The sequence below is a fragment of the Heloderma suspectum genome, chromosome 1 (genome assembly GCF_057233095.1).
Source record: "Heloderma suspectum isolate Gila_16-S chromosome 1, 16-S_ref, whole genome shotgun sequence".
Taxonomy (NCBI): domain Eukaryota; kingdom Metazoa; phylum Chordata; class Lepidosauria; order Squamata; family Helodermatidae; genus Heloderma; species Heloderma suspectum.
Genome location: NC_139458.1, coordinates 173,713,068 through 173,737,019, shown reverse-complemented (window position 1 = coordinate 173,737,019; position 23,952 = coordinate 173,713,068). Strand labels below are relative to the sequence as shown.

At 44.4% G+C, this 23,952-nt stretch overlaps 1 protein-coding gene across 10 annotated transcripts; it reads left to right on the top strand.

The window, feature by feature from the left end:
• Positions 1–290: 290 nt before the first annotated feature.
• Positions 291–23,631, top strand: NMI (N-myc and STAT interactor). 10 transcript variants are annotated; one of them, XM_084810575.1, is made up of 12 exons: positions 291–424; positions 6,184–6,267; positions 6,360–6,434; positions 6,542–6,625; positions 6,846–6,920; positions 7,071–7,229; positions 10,848–10,964; positions 13,792–13,954; positions 14,993–15,099; positions 17,896–18,082; positions 18,906–19,015; positions 21,464–23,631. In XM_084810575.1, exons 1-12 carry the CDS (start codon positions 347–349, stop codon positions 21,662–21,664), a joined length of 1,440 nt encoding a protein of 479 aa, XP_084666701.1. In that variant the 5' UTR covers positions 291–346; the 3' UTR covers positions 21,665–23,631. The 10 variants fall into 10 exon arrangements, with proteins under 10 accessions (XP_084666701.1, XP_084666694.1, XP_084666743.1 ...); XM_084810568.1 differs by having other exon boundaries at positions 6,360–6,443; XM_084810617.1 differs by having other exon boundaries at positions 6,162–6,267.
• Positions 23,632–23,952: the final 321 nt, after the last annotated feature.

Genomic DNA, 23,952 nt, shown 5'->3' with positions numbered 1-23,952 from the left:
TCAGCTGCTGAGCAATGGTTTCTCCCACAGTGTGCAGCTGTGAGAAGGGCAGAGCTTGCTGAGAAAGGGCGGGGCGGTTGAAATCCTACGCGGGCTGTCTGTATCTGAATCCTGAATAAGGGCAAGTAGCGTATGCTTGACTAAGGAGTCCCTCCTGTGCGCTACCTAGTAGGCGCCAGCCTCGGATTGGAGGACAAGCCGAAAACAAAACTGAGGCCAACGCTACGGGAGGAGGCTGTTCTGAAGTTGCCGGAGGCCGGGACATCTCGCGGCAAGGTCTCGCTCCCGCCTCCCTGCACGTGACTTCCAGCAAAGGGCAGCGGCAACTTTCCGCTCTCCTTCCTTGATGATCGAAGAGGATCCCTCCGGGGCCGTTCCAGGGATGCAGGCGGATCCCCCCTGCCCCGCCAGCAGCGCCCCCCCTGTAAGTGTGTGTGAAAACGGCTTCGCACGCTGTCGCGGCGCCCCCTTTGTTTCCCCACCCACCGATCGGGCTCGCGTTGCAAACTTCTGCGGCGGCGCTGGAAAACGAAACTAAAAGCGGTTTCCTCCTCGCCCGCGGTGGTGGCGGGGGACCTTTCTGACAAAACGGAAAGGCGAGAAGCCGAAGAAGGCGTTTCCTTCTTGGCAAAGGCTTTGCTGTAAGTTCTCAGTCTGAGGGGGACGTTGCCCGTTGCGTTATTTGTGCATTTCCCCAAAAGCGTGCGTAACGTGGCCACCTTTATTCTGAAGGAAAAGCGGCTGTTGCTGGTGAAGAGAGCCGATCAGACAGCACACGGCAGCCTCGTTTCCTGCCTTGCCGTGCCCTGCAGTCGGGAGCCCCAGCCAGGGACCCCTCCCCTACCTTCTCCTCCCCCCAAGCTCTGCTGCGTGCTAAGGAAAGGAAAGGGCTGTTCCTCCCTGCTCTCTTGCTCACCCTCTCTGGGCGCGACAGCCGGGAGGACTGGGCCCATGGTAGTGCCTAGAGCAGCCTTCGCCTAGGCACCGTCTAGATGTGTTGGACTACAACTCCCATAATCACCAGGTACTTGGCTGGCTGCTCTAGAGCAGCCTTCCCTGATCTGGTGCCCTCCGAGTGTTCTGGACTGCAACTTCCAGCATTTGGTTGTGCTAGCAAGGGGCTGGTGGGAGCTGAAGGCCCAAACTTTTGAAGGACACCAGGTTGGGGAAGGCTGGCCTAGAGAGAGATCGTGAGCAGCCGCTTCTGCCCGCCGCCAGTAAAGGGTTGGTCTTGGAAGGAGGAGCCACCTCCCACTGGTTTAGCTGCGGTCTCCCTCTGGGTGGCACTGTTGTGGGGTTGGTCCCAACAAGTCCTGTCCTCCCCACCACATTGCCTGCTCGCTCACCCTCTCTCACTGGGCGGAGGCGGAGGCTGCTCTGTCCAGCCATTGGTGCTTCAGCCTTCTTATGCTCAGTTGCTCTGTATGGCCCTGCTGGGCCCAGTCCTTCTTGCTGCATCACCCAAAGAGAAAGGACGTGCAAGCAGGTAGAGCAAGGGTGGGCATGTTTTGGCTTACCACTCCCATCAGTCCTAGCCAATATAGCCAGTGGTGAGGGATCATGGGAGTTGTAGGCCAAAACATCTGGAAGGCCACAAGTTGCCCACCCCTGAGGCAGAGCCTTCCAGAGGGAGAGCCATCAGGTGAGCCATCAGAGGTGAGCCAAAGCTTAGCCAGTCCTTGCTGCTAAGGCAAGAAAGGCTGAGCAACCATTAATAGCCAGTGTGGCATAGTGGTTAGGGTATGGGTCTGAGACTCCAGAGACCCGGGCTCTAGTCCGGCCTCCGAGGAAAAATGGAGAGGTGGAGGGGGATCCTGAATGGTAATAAGTTACTTTACTTGCCTTGGGCAAGTGAAGGGATGAGTTGGCTGCTCCTTCCATGACCAAGCCATACCATCCGGAGGGAGAGTGAGTGGGCAGATATCATGGGAGTTGTAGACCAAAACGTTTGGAGGTCCACTGCTTCTGCTTTTTCTCTAGGCAGCACCGCAGGCCCTGTCCTCCTTGCTGTGGTGGCCAGAAAGTGTGAGCAAGGGAGAGGAGGTAGGAGCATACTAGAACTGACTAGTGACAGCTCCTCTAGATGGAAGCTTGCTGTGCAGTGCAAGCAGCATCCAAGGAAAACCAAATTCCTCCGGGATATTAAGTCTGTAGAGCCTACACAGGCTTTACGCTATTATCTGTGTACACTGCTGGGTGTAGCCCCAGACCAAGGTCTCCAGAGTGTGCTGATTGTGTTTATTGCACAATTTAAAGTGGACTGCTGGGCCTGTTAGAGACATGACAAGGCCCAGAAACTGCTTCCCTTCATTATTCAACACATTCTCTCTGTACTATCCTGTAAGCGGTGTCTGTCAGTGAGTAACTTATTACCACTTATTTAAATGCCTTGCTGTCTTTCTCTGTATATAAACTGAAGAACGCTTGTTATCTCGATGTATTTGTCTCCAGTAGAAGTGACATACTGTTGTACCAATTTCTACTTGGTGGGAGGGTTCTGCAATTATTACTAATTATTTATACACCACATTTTAACTATACAAAGTACTTTACAATAATCTCTTTCTTCCTCACAGCAGCCCTGTAAAGTAAGTCGCTGTTGCTACTATTCTGGTAGGGAACTGAAACAGAGAGAACGATTCACCCAGATTCTAGTGATGACTCGATGTTGCTTCAAACATTAGGGTACTGCGTGGGTCAGATGAACATGTTAGGGGGTTGCAGGGCTGCACCATGTAGCTCTGCCCCCACCATGCACCCCAGCCTCACTCCAGCTTCAATACCCTGCTACCCCCCCCCCCCCGATAAGCGGTTGTGTGAATAGTTCGTATGTGTGTAGGGTTCCTGTACGCATGGGGGAATCTGGCTGGCCCAGGATTCCCCCATGCATAGAGGAGCCCTATCTGCCCACAGTGGTACAGACAAGCAAAGGGCTGGATGCGCCTGATCTTGTCTGATCTCGTAAGCTAAGCAGGGTCAGCCCTGGTTAGTACTTGGATGGGAGACCACCTGGGAATCAGGCTTCCTGCATTGAGCAGGGGGTTGGACTCGATGGTCTTGCTGGCCCCTTCCAACCCTATGATTCTATGAGAAATCCTTGCCAAACTCTATGAGATGTAGGACTCCTTCACACAGCCACAGAATGCGTGGTGAGGCAAGGCTACATAACATGGGCCCTTAGCCCCTTCATGCATTCACTTGTGTGAGGGAGTCCAAGTGAACCTTCTCTCATGATTTTCCTCCACAGAAAGCATTTCCAGGTAGTAAAAGAAGAGTGTGAAACTTGTTTGTAGATCCTCCTGTATGACAGCTACAGCCACCATCTATATACTTACATGTACATGTGCAATCAGGAAATTGGAATTTGCTAGTTCCATATTAGCGTAATCACCGTGTGAAGAATCTTGTAAGATTTCATGAAGTCACAGTTTGCATATGCTTTGAAACGGCTTTCCTAGAGAGGCCTGTTTAGTCCTCTTTCTGTGGGTCTTTCAGGGCCCAAGCACACAATACTTTAAATCCATATCTAGCAGAGACATCTTTTTCCCCCTATCATTTATACTATAGAGTAGGTACAAGGGGCCCAACCTAGGTCTTAAAAGCTCCCCCCACCAATCTATTCTAGAGTAAAAATGAAAAAAAGACGTACCTGCTGGATACGGACTTAAAGTAATGTTTGTGCCCCGGGCATGTGAAGGCCTTCTTGTGTAGACTGACCTTCAGTGCACTGTGAGGTGATTTGTTTTTTCTGCTTCTGGTTCCTCATTGGCTTTTTTAATTTGTTCTTGCTGTTTTTAATCTGGTGCTGTTAATACTGATTGGTATTTAACTTTTTTAAAACCTTTTTTTATATTGTTTGGATTGCTTTTGTATATTGTTGTTCTATGCTTTGGGCAGCTGGTGCAGAAAGGCAGAGTACAAATTTGATAAATAAATAAACGTGCACAACAAAGAAGCATAAAAAGTGTGGCAGGTAGTATGGTTTATTTTAGCCAGACTGTGCTGTAGTGAAAGATTCCTATATGCTGTATTTTGTTTTGTTGACTTCATACTCCAATTAATTTAACATGTCAGCCCTGCTCATCAAAGGATGATTGCACTGATAATATACACAGACAATGCCATCATGCTTGCTATTTAAACAGATCTATTTTTAGTTATAGTCTCTTTTCTCATATTCTTTACAACTACTTAAAACAAATATTTGCTTAAGTGACATGCAGTTGTGGAATCTGTATTAATAAGATGTTTTTGAAAGAGATTGGATAGAGCTTTGGAAGCTATTCTGAATATTCTCCATATCCATTGCTTTACAGTTCAACAGACAAAATTACCTCATGATTTTTTTTCCTGTCTAGGTTTTAATGATTCATATTGAATGAAAATCTATGAATGAAAACAAGGAGGGTTTTTCTCCCTCAGCGGATTTCTATCTCAAAGATTTGTTTTAACTCAAGTGGATATGAGTTTTTCACTATTGGTCTTAGTATTTCTACACACCAGGCTTAGGGCCAGTGTAAAAGATGTCCAAAGATTATTTCCTCAGAAGCGTTTTAAAGCAAGTACAAATTGTGTTAGGGTAAATGTCATTTGTGGACATTCTTTTCAAATTGATTTGACAAGGAACTTAGGCCTAGTTCAGATGAAATTCTGGGTTCATTGAGGCTATGTTTATGTGCAGCAAATAGGATTTCACCCCTCTCACCTACCAAGTGTCCTCTGCTCAGCCTTCAGGACCAGTTGAATTTCTCAGGCTTATAGTCTATCAATCTTGGATTTTATGTGTGTTAATGTACCTATATATATGTTGGATTTCAGGTGTGTATACCCTAAGCCAGAGCTGGGGAATCAGTGGCCCTCCAGGTGTTGGACTACGGTTCTTATCAGTCTCAGTCAGCACGGCCAGTGGTCCGGGCTGATAGGAGTTGCGCTCTAGATGTCGTTGGACTGCTAGGTTGCCCAGCCATGCCCTAAGCAAACATGACTTCCAGTGTGGACATCCTGGGAGTTTGGAAATGGCACAGTCTTCTGGTTCCCACATCACATGTAGAGTCTACACCAGGGATGGGCAACTTGTGTTCCTCCAGATGGTGTTGGACTGCAATTCTCGTGACTCCTCACCATTGGTTATGCTGGCTAGGGCTGATAGGAGTTGCAGTCCAACAGCACATGGAGGGCCACAAGTTGCCCACGCCTGCTGCACACAAGTTCATTAGAACTGTGCCTTAAGCAAGATTATTAAAACATGACTGACCGCATTTTCAGTTACAATTGCACAGTACCAATCACCAGAAATTAATCTGCAATGGAAAATTTGATACAGCAATAAAACTCTATGAGAAGATTATTCTCTGGTGCAAAGAAGAAGATGACAGTCTGGGTACTGGAAATTATGCCTAGATATATACATTATATTACAGTGAATGTCTGCAATTTGGAGAATGTCAACATTCAAATGTGAATGTTAAAAATCCCATTCCAGATGAACGTTGTGAACATCCAACATTCAGTGATATACCACTGAGTGTTGACAGTCAGCTGATAGTCAGCATTCACCAATGTATGTGACAAGCGCATTCACTGGCGTATGTTCCCACAACATTTGTCTGGCATTGTTGAGATGTGAACTTCAGTATTTACCTCATTTCGGACATTCACTGTAAAACACTCACAGACAGCTTTAGGATGCAATCCTACCTATCGAACCCTCAGTGATTGAAAGCCCCTGAACTTGAAGGCGTCCAATCATCCAATGCAGGGTGGGAGGAGCGGTGGAGGTGATTGCTCCCTGTTGTCCTGGCCTGCAGATTTCACTAGATAGGCTTTTTAGTCCGTTTAGTAATGATGCTTCAGAGGGGGAGGGAATGAGGCTGGAAGAGGCTCAGATTAACTAGTATCCTGGTCTCTCAGGTCTCTTCTCCTCCCCATCCTTTCCTGCTCTGAGGGCAGATGGTATGGTTCTTTCTGTGCCAGCTGTGAGGGATGGGGGTCAGGTCTCCGACTCCCCTTTCCAAGGTTGGAGCACTGTCTCTGACCTCAGAAGGGGGAATCCAAACAATCCTGTGGTCCCTTGCCCAGGGACCATATGATTCCTGTCTTAGTTGATTAATCTATTAGTTAAACAAATTAAAACTTGCACCTCTGATTTTTATTTTATATAGCATTTCTGACTGTGTTTTCTAGAGTATGGAGAAAGGTGAGATTCCAGGGCCATTTGTAAATGAGATGAAAAATCCGGAGGAATTAGAACAATTGAAGATAAGTTCTGTAAGTGCTCATGCAGTTCTGGATAAATAAATTAAAGCTTGCACCCCTAAATTTTATTTGATGCATAACATGCATTTCTGACTGTTTTGTAGAGTGCAGAGAAAGGTGAGATTCCAGGAGCACTTGTAAATGAGACAGAAAATTTTAATGAACTAGAACCATTGAAGGTAAATTCTGTAAGTGCTCGTGCAGTTTCAGTTACATACATTAAAGCTTGCACCCCTAATGTTTATATAATACCAAATATTTATGTATTTCTGACTGTGTTTTATAGAGCGCTGAGAAAGATGAGATTCCAGGTGCACTTGCAAATGAGATGGAAAATCTTACAGAACTGGGAATGCTGAGGACAAATGCTGTAGGTAACTCATGTAGTTCCACTTAAACAAATGAAAGCTTGCCGCCGTAATTTTTATATGTTTTCTAACTGTTTGGGAGTGTCATTGGGCTTTGTTTTTATATGTAGGTTGATTTTGTATTTGGCAAGAGATGCAACTCTGTAATTGTTTGCAAGAATGAAAAAATAGACTTTATTCTCCAAAATGGAGATAAATATTCCTTTATACTTTGTTTTGTAGACTATGAAGGAAGATGAGATTTCAGGTGTACCTGTAATTTTGGCTGAGAAACTTAAAGAACTAGAAAAATGGAAGGTAAGTGCTTAGGAGCATGTGCCATTCACAGATGGCAGTATGAGATGTTTGCATAGGCTATTTGTGACAACCAGTTACTTGTTTAAAAAGCCTAGTAGTGATGTTTCATTTGAAGCTCTGAAACTCATTAATGTATTTTGCATCTCCAAGGAGAGGGTTGTAATAGCTGAAAAGCAAAAGGCCAGCATGCTTCTTTCAAAACTTTTGGCGGATGAGACGAAAAGAAACTGTGAAGAGGAATTAAGAAAGCTAAAGGATCTAGAAAATAAGATGGATAAGGAACAAATGAGAGTACAGGAGGACCGTAAGGTATGGAGAGAACTTAATTAATACACTAACATTTCAAGAAAAGAGCAAAATGGTTGTCATGGGGAGATGTAGGTGTTTACAGAATGGAATTGAGCCTTAAACCTGAAATATCTGTGCCTTGGAAATCCTGGTAACCAGCCCAATAATAGGCGGCTGGTTGTGGTTAGTTTGAAGTGAGGGAAATGTCCTTTGAACATGCCCAGAGGCACTCTTTATTCTCTCTCATATCCCTGGAGTGAGGCCTTGCATTCACAACAGATTTGCTTTCATTACGATCTAGGTGTTCTTTGTGCAGTGGAGTGCTTTGTGAAAGAGACACAAACTTTAATCTTAACAAGCTTAGAACAACTAAAAAAAGCAAAGTTTAAAACAATGTGCCCACAATTACCTTATGGCTAGGTCAAACTTAATGATTATCATGAGGATCAGGGTTCGGGAACCTCTTTTGGCTCCAGGAACTGTCTGGAACTGCATGCTAGCAGTGGGTGTTGTCACAGCCCAGGTGTGGGTGAAGCTACCCCCACTCTCCCTCTTCTCCCCCCGCCGTACACAGAACACACACAGACACACACACAGACTGTCAGAGCAGCTCCCTCCTTACCACTGCTTCACTCACCCCTTGCTTTTCCCATTGGTAGCCACCATTTCAAGGCACCAGGTAGCCTTCAGTAGCTGTTGTTTCAAGGTGGGTGCAGCAGTATTAGCCGCTGCCTCCAGGCATCATGAGTGTCTTGAAATGGCAGCCTGCTCCCCTTTCCCTTCTCCAAGGGTTGGCAGCTTGACAGGCTGTATGGGGAAGCCTGGAGGGCCAGATTTGGCTTATGGGCCAGAGGTTCCCTGTCCATGATGTAGTTGCTGCTGGAAATGCCTCTGCATTACAGTGGCTCTATGCAGGGGCAGTAAAGATTGGAAAGCACTAATCTAGTATCTAAAAGGCCTCTGTAATGTTAATTTAGAAACCATGCAGTACAAACTGTTGTGAACCACCCAGAGAGTTTCAGCTATTGGGCAGTATAGAAATGTAATAAATAAAATAAAAAATCAAACCGGCTATTTGTATAAAACCAATGTTTTCGGGGTTGAGGGCCTAAAGGGAATTTAGGGGCTAGGAAGAGTTTGGGCGGAATCCAACAGGGCGCTTGCACCCCCCGCCGATTCCTTTACACCCTGCCGATTCCTTTATGCAAGCAGTGCGTCCTGTTGATTCTGTTGCCCAATGGGGCCCGCTGCTTACGCAAGAGAGATTTGGCGCTTCCTTACGTGAGCTTCACCTACTTTCCTCCTTCCAGAAACAAGCGTTTCTGCTAATTTCGGGTTATCCTGGAAGCGCTAAATCACCATCACACAAGCGATAAATGCCGCTTGTGCAATGGAATTGGTGACGTGTAAGAGAATTAGTGGGGGCATCAGTCCCTCACCAAAGACTCCTGAACAAACTTAGTAGTCATGGAATCAGAGGACAGGTCCTCTTAGGGATCAGTAACTGGTTAAAGAACAGAAAGCAAAGAGTAGGAATTAATGGTAAATTATCCCAATGGAGGGAAGTAACTAGTGGGGGCCCACAGGGATCTGTATTAGGACCAATGCTTTTCAACCTGTTCATAAATGATCTGGAATTAGGAGTGAGCAGTGAAGTGGACATGTTTGCCGATGACACCAAATTATTTAGGGTGGTTAAAACGAAAAGGGATTGTGAAGAAAGAGATCTGGCAGTTGTGGTGGGCCGCTTGATAAAAATGTCAGCCCAGTGTGTGGCTGCTGTAAAAAAGTCAAACTCCATGTTAGGCATAATTAGAAAAGGAATTGAAAATAAAACTGCCAATATCATACTTGTACAAATGAGGCGACCACACTTGGAATACTGTGTCCAGTTCTGGTCACCTAAAAAAAGATACTGTAGAGCTAGAAAAAGTGCAGGAAGGGGCAACTAAAGTGATCGAGGGGCTGGAGCATCTCCCCGATGAGAGAAGGTTACAAGAGCTGGGATTGTTTAGCTTGGAAAAAAGGAGGGCATGGGGAGACATGATAGAGGGCTACAGAATTATGCATGGTGAGGAGAATATGAATAGGGAGACAGTTTTCTCCCTCTCTCAAAATACTAGAACCTGGGGTCATCCCATGAAGCTAATTGGTAGGAGATTCAGGACAAATAAAAGGAGGTACTTCTTTACACAGCGAGTAGTTAAATTATGGAATTTGCTACCACAGGATGTAGTGATGAAATTTAGAAACCAATTTGGAAGCCTTTAAAAGGGGGTTGGACAAATTCCTGGAGGAAAAGGCTATCAGTGGCTACTTGTCTTGATGGCTGTATGCTACCTCCAGTACTGGAGGCAGTGAGCCTGTGTACACCAGTTGCTGGAGAACATGGGTAGGAGGGTGCTATTGCGCTTATGTCCTGCTTTTGGATTCCTGGTTGACAGCTGGTTGGCCACTGTGTGATCAGAATGCTGGACTGGATGGACCCTTGGTCCAATCCAGCATGGCTCTTCTTACCCCATTGGATTCTGCCCCTTGTCTCCCAGGCTCCAGATTTATTCTAAAGAATAAAATAAGATAAGGGGTTTAGGTCATTCAGGAAATCTGGATAGATGGTACAAGCAGTCCTTTTCTGAAAAGCCTTAGGCATACAGAAATAGTAGTGCCTCACATAGATAATTCATGCCCTGCATGAGAAGGTAACAATAAAGCAGGAACCTCCAGTTGTAGTATTTTGCATGCTTGTCTTCCTGAGTTTACTCTGGATTAATGCTGAGATCAAAAACACAAGTTAGGAATTCAGTTCTTAAATTCATAGATAGGTGAATATGTTCAAAATAAGTGAAGCTTGGGATTGAGTGACAATCCTGTGATTGATAAACAAAATCAGGATGTCTGCATTCAGAACACTAGATTTTTTACGTGATAAAACAACTTGGAGCTCTAGATTTATGCTAAAACTTAAAATGCATTTTATATATGCATATATACAAACGCTCACCGATGCAATGAATATGGACTTGAGCACGCTCCGGGAGAGAGCGCAGGACAGGAAGGCCTGGCGTGCTATGGTCCATGGGGTCACGAAGAGTCGGACACGACTGAACGACTGAACAACAACAATATACAAATGCTACATTACCTTTCCCTAGACCATGTTGATAACATGTAAAACAGGGGAACTAGTAAGGCAGATCAGCTCACATACATTGCTAAAAATATAACCCAAAAACTCATATAGAAATTAAGCATAAAATATCTATAAACACCCAAGCAAAGAGCAAGCAGAGTCTTGCAAAAGGTGTCAGACATGGTTCTGAAATTGCTTCTGTTCATGGGAGGCTCCACTGTATCAAAGGCATTTACCTCTAAGACATTGTAAGGAAAGTTGAATCTGTCTAATTTAGTTTTGAACGGATTTGGGGTTCAGTTACATTGGATTTTATTGATATAGTTCGGGTACAAAAAAATGCTAGTTTAAAAAAAAAAATGTTTGCACCGATTCTAGCTTTAAAGTGATTGCCAGGTTGTTGGTAGTGTTTAGCAAATGATTAAATGTGTAAAAAAAATTTTTTTTTTCCTTTCAACATCAGGCATGCCCAGTTAATGGATATTTTAATCTTCTCTCATATTTTGCAGAGGGAACTTTCTTCAATGTATGAGCAAAATAAAAAACTGAGAAGGGAAATTGAGATCCTTAAAGCCAAGATTGCAGCAAGGAATGCTACGTGTGGAAAGCAGGCACGGAGATTTCGGGTAACTTCTATTTTATCATTTAACTTTCAAAGGGGGCATAACTTTATTCAGCAGGATGAGATGGTGGGAATGTGGGTGAGATGGTAATTGAACTGGACTGTCTGAAGCATAAAACGTATTTTAAGAATATTTCAGATTTTCTTAATCTCAATTTACCATCTTGTGGTTAGGAAAAAAAAATAGTTTACCCCTCCTTGTTCCTGTGAATTTGTTGTGTACTACAAATTAAAAACTTCATTACTGTTATCTCTTGCCAGGTTCATGTAGGCAATTTTAGGTGTATAATGCCGCAATCCTATAGTCTGAAATAAATCTTATTGAGTTCAATGGAGCTTACTCCCAGTAAGTGGGCATGGCATTGCAGCCTAATTGTGGTATTGCTCCCAGCTTCTTCCCAATGCATTGGACGAGTGCAATCAGTGAACACAAGGAGCTGTGCTGAATCTTGCCAAGGGTCTATATGGTCCAGTATCCTGTTTCCTGTAGTGGCCAATCAGATGTCTGTTGGAAGCCCACAAGCGGGACGTGAGGCCAAGAGCCTCTCCCGCTGTTGTGTATTATAGAAGCTAGAATGTTGGATCTAGATGTGGGAAATCCAGTTTGAATCCTCACTCACCTTTAAGGCTAACTGGCAACCCATCTAGTGTGGTATGCAGATGGCCTTGAGAAAGGTCCTAACTCAACTATTTAGGATTGATGTGAGGCTAAAATACTACTCTGAGCTCTTTGGTAGAAGGGTGGGCTGCAACTGTAATATAATTTTTAAATGCTGCCAAAGAAAATATTTATTTATTCATTTATTTCAGAAGATTTCTGCTTTTGGTTTTAAACCCCGCCCTCCCGAAAGAGGTTCACAAGATTTATGAGGATAGCATTGCACAGGAACTAACTGTACTGTACAATACTCTGTGGATTTGTGGGGGCAAATTTATCCCTGGAGAACAAATGCTTAAGCAGTACTTGATCCATGTGAGGATAAATTTAGGGAAGCCCGTAATAAAATCAAAAGACCCACCCCTGGACTCTCCCTATTTTTATTTATTTATTACATTTATATACTGCCCAACAGCTGAAACTCTCTGGGCGGTTCACAAAAATTAAAACCACAAAATACAGCATAAAATACAAAAGCTTAAAACTACAGTATAAAAGTACAACCAGAATAAAACCTAGCAGCAAATGCAGAGATTTAAAATGCAGTAGCAGATTTAAAACAACAGAACTAAAAGATTAGAATGCTAAAATGCCTGGGAAAATAAAAAGATCTTCACCTGGCGCCAGAAAGAGCACAATGTGTGCACCAGGTGAGCCTCTCTTAGGAAGCTCATTCAACAGCCAGGGTACCACAGCAGAAAAGGCTGTCTTCCTGGTAGCCACCTGCCTCGCTTTCTTGGCAGGGAATCCCAAAGAAGGACCCCTGAAGATGATCTTAGGGTCCAGGCAGGTACATATGGGAGGAGATGATCCTTCAGATAACCTGGCTCCAAGTTGTTTAGGGCTTTGAATGTTAATACCAGAACTTTGAATTGGGTTTGGACATGGACTGGTAGCCAGTGCAGCTGGAAAATTTCTGACATAATATGATCACGTTGGCCAGTCCCTGTTAACAATTTGGCTGCCCTATTTTGGACCAGCTGAAGTTTCTGGACTGTTTTCAAAGGCAGCCCAACATACAATGCATTGCAGTAATCCAGATGAGACATTATCAGAGCATGGATAACTGTAGCTAGGTATCTCTGCCTAGATAAGGGCATAGTTGGTATATCAGCCTAAGCTGATAAAAGGTGTTCCATGCCACTGACTCCACCTGTGCCTCAAGTGACAGTTCTGGATCTAAGAGCACTCCCAAGCTACAAACCTGATGCTTTAGGAGGAATTCAGTCCCCTCCAGAACAAGTTGAACGTCACTTTGCTGGCCAGACGAATCACCCACTAACAGTCCCTCTGTCTTGTCTGGATTGAGTCTCAGTTTATTGGCCCTCATCCAGTCCATTACCATGCCCAGGCACTGGTTCAGAACTGCCACTGCCTCACCTGGGTTTGATGAAAAAGAGAGGTTGAGCTGGGTGTCATCCACATACTGATGACACCTCAGCCCACACCTCTGGCTAACCTCCCCCAGTGGTTTCATGTAGATGTTGAACATCAAATCATGGTAAACCCTATAGCTTTCTAATACAACACAGAGGTGGCCATTGCAAAAAGTGATCCCCTTTGCTTATAATTTCAGCACCATGTTCAACCTCTTATTCTGTATTTCAAATTGAAGGCAACTGAAACCCCAATCCTAACTACAAAGCGTCTTTTGACATCTTATAAAGACTAACACATTTATTATGGCATAAGCTTTGTGGACTAGAGTCCACTTCGTCAGATGCATGAAACGTTGTTCTAAGCTGGCAGTCATATACATTTGGTTCTAGGGGGGAAGGGGGGGTGGATGGTGAAAACCCATTGTCTTGATTCAAGCCACAGGTGATCAAATTGAATTTCTTAATAAGTTGTAATTCAGTGTTTTCATGCAGGAGTCTCCCTTTAACAGTTTGCATAATTAAATCTGCCTCCAGTGAGTGCTCAAGTAATAAACCTGTAATGGTGCCATAAGGTCATGATTTGTGACCCATATTTGCAGTCATTGCATCATATCCTATTCCTGAGCACTTATTTGCTGCCACCTTTAAGTCTTACAAATAAGCAGAAACTTTGGGACATATGTGCCATTAACACCTTCTACCCAATAGCTAAATATTATTTATTTATTCTCTAACCAGAATCTTAATACATTGTTTTTCTGTAATCATCTTCTGTTTTGGTTCTAAAATATTAGCTCAGAAAATACATACCTGAGAAGAAAATGGTATTTACCCGGGTGGAGAATGTCATGAATGAAGACGCAGATATGAACATATCCTGCCTTTTGGATGTAGCTACAAAACTCCCATTCAAGCTGAGCCAAGGAGAAGCTCTCATCACATTTGAAGAACAAAACGGTTCAGTGAATATTCAAATATAGCAGTGCTTGTTTTTAAGGAAGGAAGTTTGGGTTAAGCAAGTGCCCTCATTGTTCTGGCAGGAAAAGCTTAGGGCCAATTCATGTTCCCAGTTGGCCACTTATTTGTGCAGTAATGTTAAGCAGGTGGTCCATGCCAAGACATTTTGACACCTGAGGCAGAAAATTCATCCTCACAACCCCTTTCATAAAAAAATAAGAATAAATAAGTTACAATTTGATGCCCTTTAATGGTGCCCCAACTATGCCACCTGAAGCAGCTGCTTCAGTCTTCCTACTGAAAGGACCAGCTGTGATATTAATAGTGTTGTTGCTAAGATAGATGTTGGAACTAAGGAAAGAGGCATTCGCTGTCCAAGAGAGTCTCCCAACTGTTAGAGACAACAGTGAAGTATAAGGGGACACATTGAGCCAATAGGACAGCCTTCCCCAGCCTGGTGCCCTTCAGATGTTTCAGACTTCCACTCCCATCAACCCAAACCAGCATGGCCAGTGGTCTGGAATGCTGGGAGTTGTAGCCCAAAACCTCTTTAGGGCACCAGGTTGAGGAATGCTGCAACAGAGTAATTAAAGAGAGGGCCAGTCCGCTATTCTGTGTTGCTGGGTTTATCAGCATTGGAAGAAAAAGACTTCAGGGTTTTCAAGGACATTTGTTCAAAGATACCTGTCTCTCTGTGGCAGTGTCCCATTGCTGGGGATGCTGGCTTCGTCATCAGGCTCTGACAATTAGAACATTCAAGTGGTTTAGTCATATGAATAGTAGTATATATGAAGTGAGAAATGATGCAAGACTGTGGCAGCAACTTCTGGGAATAAAGAAGTACATGTCAGTGATCCCCTTATACACAAATGTTGCAGCTGTGGCATTGTGTGAATTCCTTCCTCGCATATTTTGATTATATGGCCGCATAACTCAAGTGAGCTTTTAAAGCCAGAAATATGCAGCCAACTCTAATGTAAAGAATCTGCCCTTAGCGATCACATAATTACGGAAACCTATTAACATGTTGTCCTTCAGTTGCCCAGGGGCTTATTAGAAAACATTGTCATACTGTGAACCTGGAAAATGAGAAGATGGTTTTGAGAGCCCAGCCTGTTACTCTGGAGACAGGAGTAACATTTAAGGTAACTGAATCATCACGCCAAAGCAGTATTAACACTATATATTTGTATGTATTGGTGAGCGGAACTCTAATACTAAGGGCCAAAACAGACATTACATTTTATTTATTTATTTATTTATTTATTTATTTTATTTAATCGCCCATCTGGCTGGTCACCCAGCCACTCTGGGTGATGTACAACATACAATAAAACAGTTTAAAACAATAAAATTCTACAATAAAAACATTTTCTAAAATACCCTAACCCACCCCAAATGCCTGCCTGAACAACCACGTTTTTAATGCACGGCAGAAGCTCATTAAAGAGGGGGCATGATGGAGTTCCTTAGGGAGGGAGTTCCACAGAGTGGGGGCCACCACAGAAAAGGCCCTGTCCCTCGTCCCTACCAGTCTAGCTGTCCTGGCTGATGGGACAGAGAGAAGGCCATGCGAGGCTGATCTTGTTAAGCGGCCTGTCTGGTGTTGCTGGAGGCGCTCCTTAAGATAGGCTGGGCTGGAACCATAAAGGGTTTTAAAGGTCAAAACCAGCATCTTGAATTTGGCTCAGAAAACAACTGGTAACCAGTGCAACTCCTTCAGCACTGGAGTGATGTGATCTTGCCGGCGGCTGCCTTTAACCAGGCAAGCCGCTGCGTTCTGTACCAGCTGCAGCTTCCGAACCATCTTCAAGGGTAACCCCACGTAGAGCGCATTGCAGTAGTCTAAACGAGAGGAGACCAGGGCATGTACTACTGATGGGAGCAGATGGTCAGGAAGGAAGGGGCGCAGCCGCCATATCAGATGGAGTTGATACAGCACTGTCCGGCTCACAGCTGACACCTGAGCCTCCATGGACAGCTGGGAGTCCAAAATGGCCCCCAGGCTGCGGACTTGGTCTTTCAAGGGTAGCCGTACCCCATTCAACACCAGGTCAACATCCCCCAGCCTCCTCTTGTCTCCCACCAAAAGTACCTCGGTCTTGTTAGGGTTCAGCTTCAGCTTATTCCTCCCCATCCAGCCACTCACCGTCTCCAGACATTTGGACAGGGATTCTACAGCCAACTTTGGCGAAGTTTTGAACGAGAGGTAGAGCTGCGTGTCATCCGCATACTGATGACACCGCACCCCAAACCTCCTGATGATAACCCCCAGCGGCTTCACATAGATATTAAATAGCATCGGGGAGAGGATGGAACCCTGTGGCACCCCACAAGTGAGTGGCCACGGGTCCGAAACCTCCTCTCCCAGTGCTACCCTCTGGTACCTGCCAGAGAGGAAGGACCGGAACCACCGCAATACGGTGTCTCCAATGCCCAACCCCTCCAGGCGGTCCAGGAGGATACCGTGGTCAACAGTATCAAATGCCGCTGAGAGGTCGAGGAGAACAAGGAAGGAGCTTTCACCCCTATCCAGAGCCCTCCTCATATCATCCACCAAGGTGACCAAGGCCGTTTCTGTCCCATGCCCAAGCCTGAAGCCCGACTGAAATGGGTCTAGATAATCGGTTTCTTCCAAGTGTGCCTTCAACTGCATCGCCACCACCCGCTCAATCACCTTGCCCAAAAATGGCAGGTTTGAGACTGGGTGAAAGTTGTTCAGAACTTGGGGATCCAAGGAGGGCGTCTTTAAGAGCGGTCTTATCACTGCCTCCTTGAGGGCTGATGGCATCACTCCCTCCTCAAGGGAGGCATTCACCACCGCCCTGATCCCCTCACCCAGTCTCTCTCTGCAGCCCATAATGAGTCAAGATGGGCAAGGATCAAGTTAGCAGGTGGTCGGCCTTACAGATGAAAGCACCTTGTCCACTTCATCAGGAGGAAGAAGCTGGAACCGATCCCACAAAACCGGTTTGCCACAGGCTGCCTCTTGCTCACTAACTGTATCCACAGTGTGCGGAGTAACACTACTTTACTTTAAATATAGAGTAGGAACTGGCCACCTAATTTGGATTGGGCCCCTAGTATAGCATAGGGTTTAGGGGGGCTTTAACCTCCCACTCTGCTATAGGCCCAATCCAGATCAGGTGCTCTGTACTTACTTTAGAATAAAAATGAAGGAAAAAAAAGATATAGCTACTAGATGGGGATTTAAAGTAGTGTGTGTTCCAGCCTCATTGGTTTGTAGGTGTCTGGAATCCTGTGGAAAAGAGTCAGCATTTATTTTCCCTGACTGAATCTTGTAAGATATTTTGTGCATACTGTGTCCTAGTGGGCAAAGCATTGGACTGAGACCTTACTGACAAAGGTTAAAATCTCAGCTCCGTCAAGAGTTGTCTGTAGGTCAGTTATGAAGGCCATTTATGGACACAGAGCCAGGCCACACATTTTCTAGTTTTCATAGTAGACAAATTCTGCATGCTGATTGGCACACACCAGATACAACATCTAGCATGGCTTGGCAGCATTGTTTCTCTTGATCACCTAAGGTTTCCATACCAGCACCAGATGTGCCTGGAGTCCAGTGTTCTCCACGTGATTGGGAAGATTGACATAGTAAAAGCTGTGTTAGACATGACAGCCACTGCTCTTTTCTTAGTAATATCTCCCTATCCTTGATCATACCTCAGCCCATCATACAATCTTCCCACCTTGAAATTTGAGAAATTATTTAGTCCCTGATAGTCACAGTAAAGTTTATTAATGAATAACAGTTGCGTAGCTTTTTGCTGGCCATTGTACAGATGATGGGAGGATGTTCATGCCCATGAAAACTCCTGCTATGATCATGGCATGTTTTTGCTGCTGTAAATTAATATGACCATGCTTCTGGATTTTATTTTACATGTGTAATTTTGAAATTAGCCTGTATTGTTTTTCAGCTCCATGTGAAGATCTCTCAAAGGAAGTTTAATGTTTCTAACATCCCAGACCTAAACATCCCTGTGGAATGGATGAGAGACAAGTTGGAACTGCATTTTTGCAAAAATAAACTGGGAGGAGAGGTGCAGAATGTGACTTACGACCAACGGTCCCAAATGGCCCTTATTACATTTGGCCAACCTATAGGTAATTACTGAAAGGTTCTGCTAGCTAACTTTACAGGGTCCCGTCCCGTTTTTCTGCGTTGCTTGCACATTATCATTGTTGAATTGATTTCAGATAAGTAGCATAATTTGGCCTCTCAATTCCAGGTAGTTTTGGAGGAAACTGATGACTTACTATTCCAGTCTAGGCCTCTGACCTGGGTTTGGGACAGAGGCTATCTTGGTCACCCTATTGGATGACTTGCCTAGAGGACTGGGTGTTGACGGTGGAGTCCTCTTGATCCTTCTGGATCTCTCAGCAACGCATGACAACGTTGATCATGGTATCCTTCTGTTCTGACTCTGTGGCCTGGGGCTAGGAGGCACAGCATTATGGTGGTTCTGACCCTTTCTTGATGGTTAGTACCAGAAGGAATTCTGGGTGATTTTTGTTCTGCACCATGAACTTCATTTAGTATATTTATATGCCGTTCTTCATTTAAATGAGCACTTACACTATTAAAGTACATATGGAAATTATTAATATGCAGTGTAGGATGTAACTCTAGCCCTCCTCTGAACAGGAGAGCCTCCTGCACTGTAGGGGCTCTCCACACAATTAAGAATGCTGGGTGTGGAAAGCTTCCGTGAGTAAAGGAGGCTTTTCTGTTCAGACCGTTGCCCTCCATGTATCCAAGGTGACAGATGCAGCAATGGAAGGGGTTGGGCTGGAGCTCTCCTCTCCTCGTATGTTCTTTTAACACATAAAGAAGCACGCATGAAGACGGCCTCTGTCGAAAATGAATTGTCTCAGATGTACAGTTCTTTGGATAAACTATTTTCTCAATTTTACTTTCCCCCCCCAGATGCTAAGAATATTGTGAGATACTTTGGGCTATGCCCTTTCCATACAAGTGAAAGGATTCATAATATCATGGTCTCCCCGATCATACAGAACAATCTGGAAAGATTTCAGGTAAATAAACAATGCCAGGATGGCTAATTGAAGATCGCAATCAAATTGGGACTTGCAACCATCAGCATGTCATGCCACGAGCCCAGTCTTTGCTTGGAAGTAAGCTCCACTGTGTTCAGTGGGACTTAACATCCAAGTGAGTGCGGTAAGCTTGTAGCCTTCATCATAAAAGATAAGCCTGCCTGTTGTTCCTCCCACTTCCCCCAAAATACTTTTCATCACACGACATATCACACAGGGGGCGTGGCAACAGGGAATGAAGCATAAGTGGAATGTGTCAGGTTTCCATAATTAGGATGAGGAGAGGCAGATTGCAATCACTCCAGAGACAAAATAGATATTGAACAGTATTTACTTAACTTTAGAGTGTTTGGTAAATAATATTAAGAAAATAGTAGAACTGTGAATCAAATATCAACAACTCTAACTTTAGGCCACAGTTCATTGTAAAGCACAGTGTTAATGTTGCTAGACCAACAACAGTTGCTTGTCCCAGTTCCTTGTGGAGGTTCACCCTTCTTCTAGCTGAAGGCTGCTTTATCTGTTTCTTTCTCTTTTTCACCACCACACTGCTGGTTTCCCTAAATTTCCTTCTCAGCTCTCCTCTTTCCCTCTCCTGCTGCCTCCTCCTCCTCTTCTCTCACCAACCACCTTCCCTCTCCAGCTGGCATTTTACTCCCTCCTCCCTCCATTCCATGCCCTTCCCACTTTATACAGCCCACATTCCAAGGCCCTTAGAGGCAGGCATTACATAAGGGCTAGGAGTCCTATCTAGAGGCAAGCCATTGGTCTGAGATCTTCAGTATCAGGTGTATATAATGAAGTCACATTTACTTACAAGTAGGGATGTCAGAGAATTCCGTCAAGGATCTCGGTGAGGCCAAATGCCAGTACATCCGGCCCCCCGAAATCCATGGCGGAATGAAGCCCCCCCCCCGAAAGGCGCGCGAAACGGAGCACTTACCTGCTGCCATCTGTGCTGACTTGTAAATGCCGTCCGCCATTCGCTTCCTCATTATAGCCTTGATAGGCTATGTAAATAATTACGTAGCCTGTCACGGCTAACGCAGGGATGCCATTTGCATCCCTGCGGAGGCCGTGATAGGCTACGTAAGTATTTACGTAGCCTATCACGGCTTAACTAAGGGAACACAAATGGTGGCGGCTACGGCGGCCGCCATTTGGGTTCCCTTTTTTTTCCGCCATAATAGCCTACGTAAATATTTACGTAGGCTAAAACAGCGAAGAAAAAGGGAATGCAAATGGCGGCCTCCGTAGCTGCCGCCATTTGCATCCGCTGTGTTGTTGTGTTTTTTTGCTGTGATAGGCTACGTAAATGTTTACATAGCCTATCACGGTAAAATACAGGGACGCAAATGGCGGCAGCTACAGCAGCCGCCATTTGCGTCCCTGCAGGCTGCCCAGCGGCCGGATGTCCGGCTGCAGGTGGCCCCAGCTGGCGGCTCTGTGGAATCTCTGCGGAGCGGAGCCGGCCGGAGAGAATTTCGGGGGGAGGGATGGAGCGCCTCCCCCCCACCGCGAATGTCACCCTAGGTAAGTGACTTTCATACATCCCTACTTACAACACACCATCAGGAACCTAAAAGCACATCTCATGACTTTGGGGTCTATACATGTTTTTTTTTCCTCCTTTGGCTGACTGAATTTCCCTTGTAGCGGGGATCTGGAACCTCTGGCCCATGGAGGTTCCACATCCTGCCCATGGAGCCACCTGGAAGAGTCTCCACTATTGTCTCTGATCTCAGTGCTGGGAATGGCCCAGTGGGGTGGTGAGAGGTGGACGAAGGAGGTGCCCGACTTGGCTGGTGCTGGGTGGAACACCCGCTCTCCCCAACACTGGGCAAGTAATCCTTTGTGTCCCTGACTTGGCCAGCCCTGGAGGAACAGCCACTGTTCGTTGTGCTGGCCAGGTCCTCCCTAACACTGTCCCCTCTCACTGACATTGTATCTGTGTCTTTAATAGAGACTTGATATGAGGACATTTATTTTGGTTGGTTAGCAGCTCTAAAGAGCATGACAGTGCTTACCTTAAAAAGTAGGCACAAAAGCACTCCTTGGGGCTGAGAATAAAATATTTGGTCCCCTGCCCCCACTAATGGATTTGGAGGAGTGATTCTCATCAAGGCCACAGCAGGAAAGGTTTAAATTCCCACTCATCATGTGCTGGAATCCTAATCATTATCAGTAACACCATCCCTCCCCATAGCTCATAGCTGTATTTTTAAGAAGTTCATGTTAAGTGCAAAGACACATCTATGGTCAAAGTCTAGTTTGGCCCTTAAACCACAGAGGTATGGTCTTGTTTTAAACGAAAATGAAAGGAACAATGAAGTTGCCTCTTAATGGCAGCATTTCCACCCTATCAATTTAAGCATTCCTCAATGCTTAAGGAAGCAATGTGTGGGGTGTGTTTTTTCTTTGTACCAGATATTTTCCGGGGTTTCCAAGAAAACCATCCTGTTAACAGGAATCAAGGTAGAAGAGGAAGATGAAGAGAGTGTGGAAGATATGATTGCCATCCACTTCCAGAAACCAAGCAATGGTGGTGGGGAAGTTGAAAGCATCAAATATGTTTCAAAAGGAACGCAAGTCACTTATTTTGAGGACGATACAGAGGATGTTAAATGACTGCACGAGGATGAAGTTGAACACAGGCTCATCTTCCCATTCTGCCAAGGGCTTCATAGAATAATAGATCCGTTTTGTAATTATTACTATTATTTTGCTGTTTGACACTGAATAGTGAGCCTGTTTGTTTTCAAGTGGAAATATCATATCCCACAAATATGATCCAACTAAAGTTATTCATGACTATCAGCACAATTATATGCATGTTTACTCAGAAATAAGTCCTACTGTGTTAAATGGGGCTTACTCCAAATAAATGTACACAAGATTGCAGCCTCAGCCCTGTTGAAAGCAGTGGGACTTGTTCAGCCATGATTAACTTGTTTCATCAATTTCAGTGGGTTGGATCCAGATTTAGTCATACTTAGAGTAGTCCCATTGAAATAAATGGGAATTAAGTTAGTTATGACTAACTCAAGTCCCATTGATTTCAGCTGGTCTACTCTATGTGTGACTAAGTCTGGATCACGCCCAGCATGATTTAGACTTGAGTCACTTTTACCTGAATTGGGGCCCAGGTGGTTTCTCACTCATATTGCACAGGTAGTTAGATGGCAACTATGATGAGAGTGTTCTGTGAGCCAAGAATGTCAAAGAATGAGGGTATTTTTCTGCTCAGGAAGTAGTTAGGTGGTCTGTTTTCATTGCAGTGTTGAGAGCAAAATCAGGTTTCTCTTACTATATAAAATAACCCACAGCTGGTGCCACATATACTCAAGAACCATACACAGGATTCACAGAACTGTGGGTGGAGATTTGGTGCCAGCAGAGGAATCATAGAATAGCAGGGTTGGCAGGGGCCTGTAAGACCATTGAGTCCAAGCCCCTGCTCAATGCAGGATTTGGAGGAAAGGCATGAAGCAAGATCTGGGAAGCAAACATTCTTCATGGGAGTTCTCAGATCTCTTCATAGACCCCTATTCACCCTGAAAAAACAATTTCAGAAAGCCTCTGAAGTGACTTCTGATGCAGGACCAGGAGTTGCAGTCACATGGGAACCTGGAAAGCCCCAGTCCATTTGTGAAATCTCTTGGGTGCAGGGGTAGGACTTTTCAAGCTTAGCCCAAAAGTACTGCGCTACAGAATATTAAATGTCTGCTGTCCTTTCTACACAAACACTCAAGGTGCTTGGAAGCTCATGTTTTGCATTTTAGAACTCACCCTTAACTTAGGTACAGACCTAATTTTTAGCTTCCAATTTCTAGAAGTTACCAACTCAGATCTAATCTCCCCATTGTGCTGGGAACAATGCGACTTTCTGGCTCTGCAGCACCTCTCTACTTGGTTGGGTCTTAAGAACTCTTATTTTTCTTTCCGGAGGACCTTCCTATCAAAGTCAAGCTACTATCTCTTTTGATTATGTCTTTAGCAAGAGGCTAAAAATGTTAGCAATTTTTAAAATTCCTGATGAGTAAATCTAAGAACAATTATTGTGAATGGATCGGATCCTGAGGTGCCCTTCCATGAATGAGTGGAAGGTCTCTTACATATTCAGATGGTTCTTTTTTGGAGTTAGCATAAGAAAAGAGAACTGAAAGTGTGCTGCTTGTGCACAAACTTGTACAAGGCCACACAGTGTCTTCTGCTAGCTCTTGCACAACAGATAATGGAACAGTGCCACTGCCAGAATATCTTCCTCTGCCTCATCTCTGGATCCAGCCCATTGAGTTCATTTGGCTGATCAAATAATTGTGTGTAGAAAAGGATAAGGCAAGACTGTGACAATCACTAGACAAGCATTGATTGAGCTTAATTCCACAATAGAAAACAGGCCCCAAGCATAGATGAAGGCGGACATACCAGTTAATGGCCATGATTTCAAGGACAGGCTTTGCATCTTTAGTGTTAGTAACATGAGTATATACTATGCATTTAGAGCTTACAGTTCCTTGCTGACAATTGATCATGAGTTGCTTCTGTTGTAAACTGAAGATAATTGCTCCAAATAAATTGTATTTCATATAGAAGTCCAGTGTTTTCTGTCTTTCCAGAATCTTGTTAATGAAGTTTCCTAGTCAAACCATTTGGAATTAATACACTACTACTATTGTTTATTATTATTAACAACAACAAAAATAACCCAAACAGCCAAAATCAGTTCTATAACAAGTAAAGCACAATCTATGAAATCATAAATCTAACATTAGTGACAGATACAGGTTAATCCAGATGAAGAGAAATTCAAAGATTAAAAATGTTCTATTTAATGATAATTTAAAAGTTTAAATACCTCTTGATTAACACTTTCATAGTTACTGTAACTTTTTAAATCTCAGCTGGGCACAGAT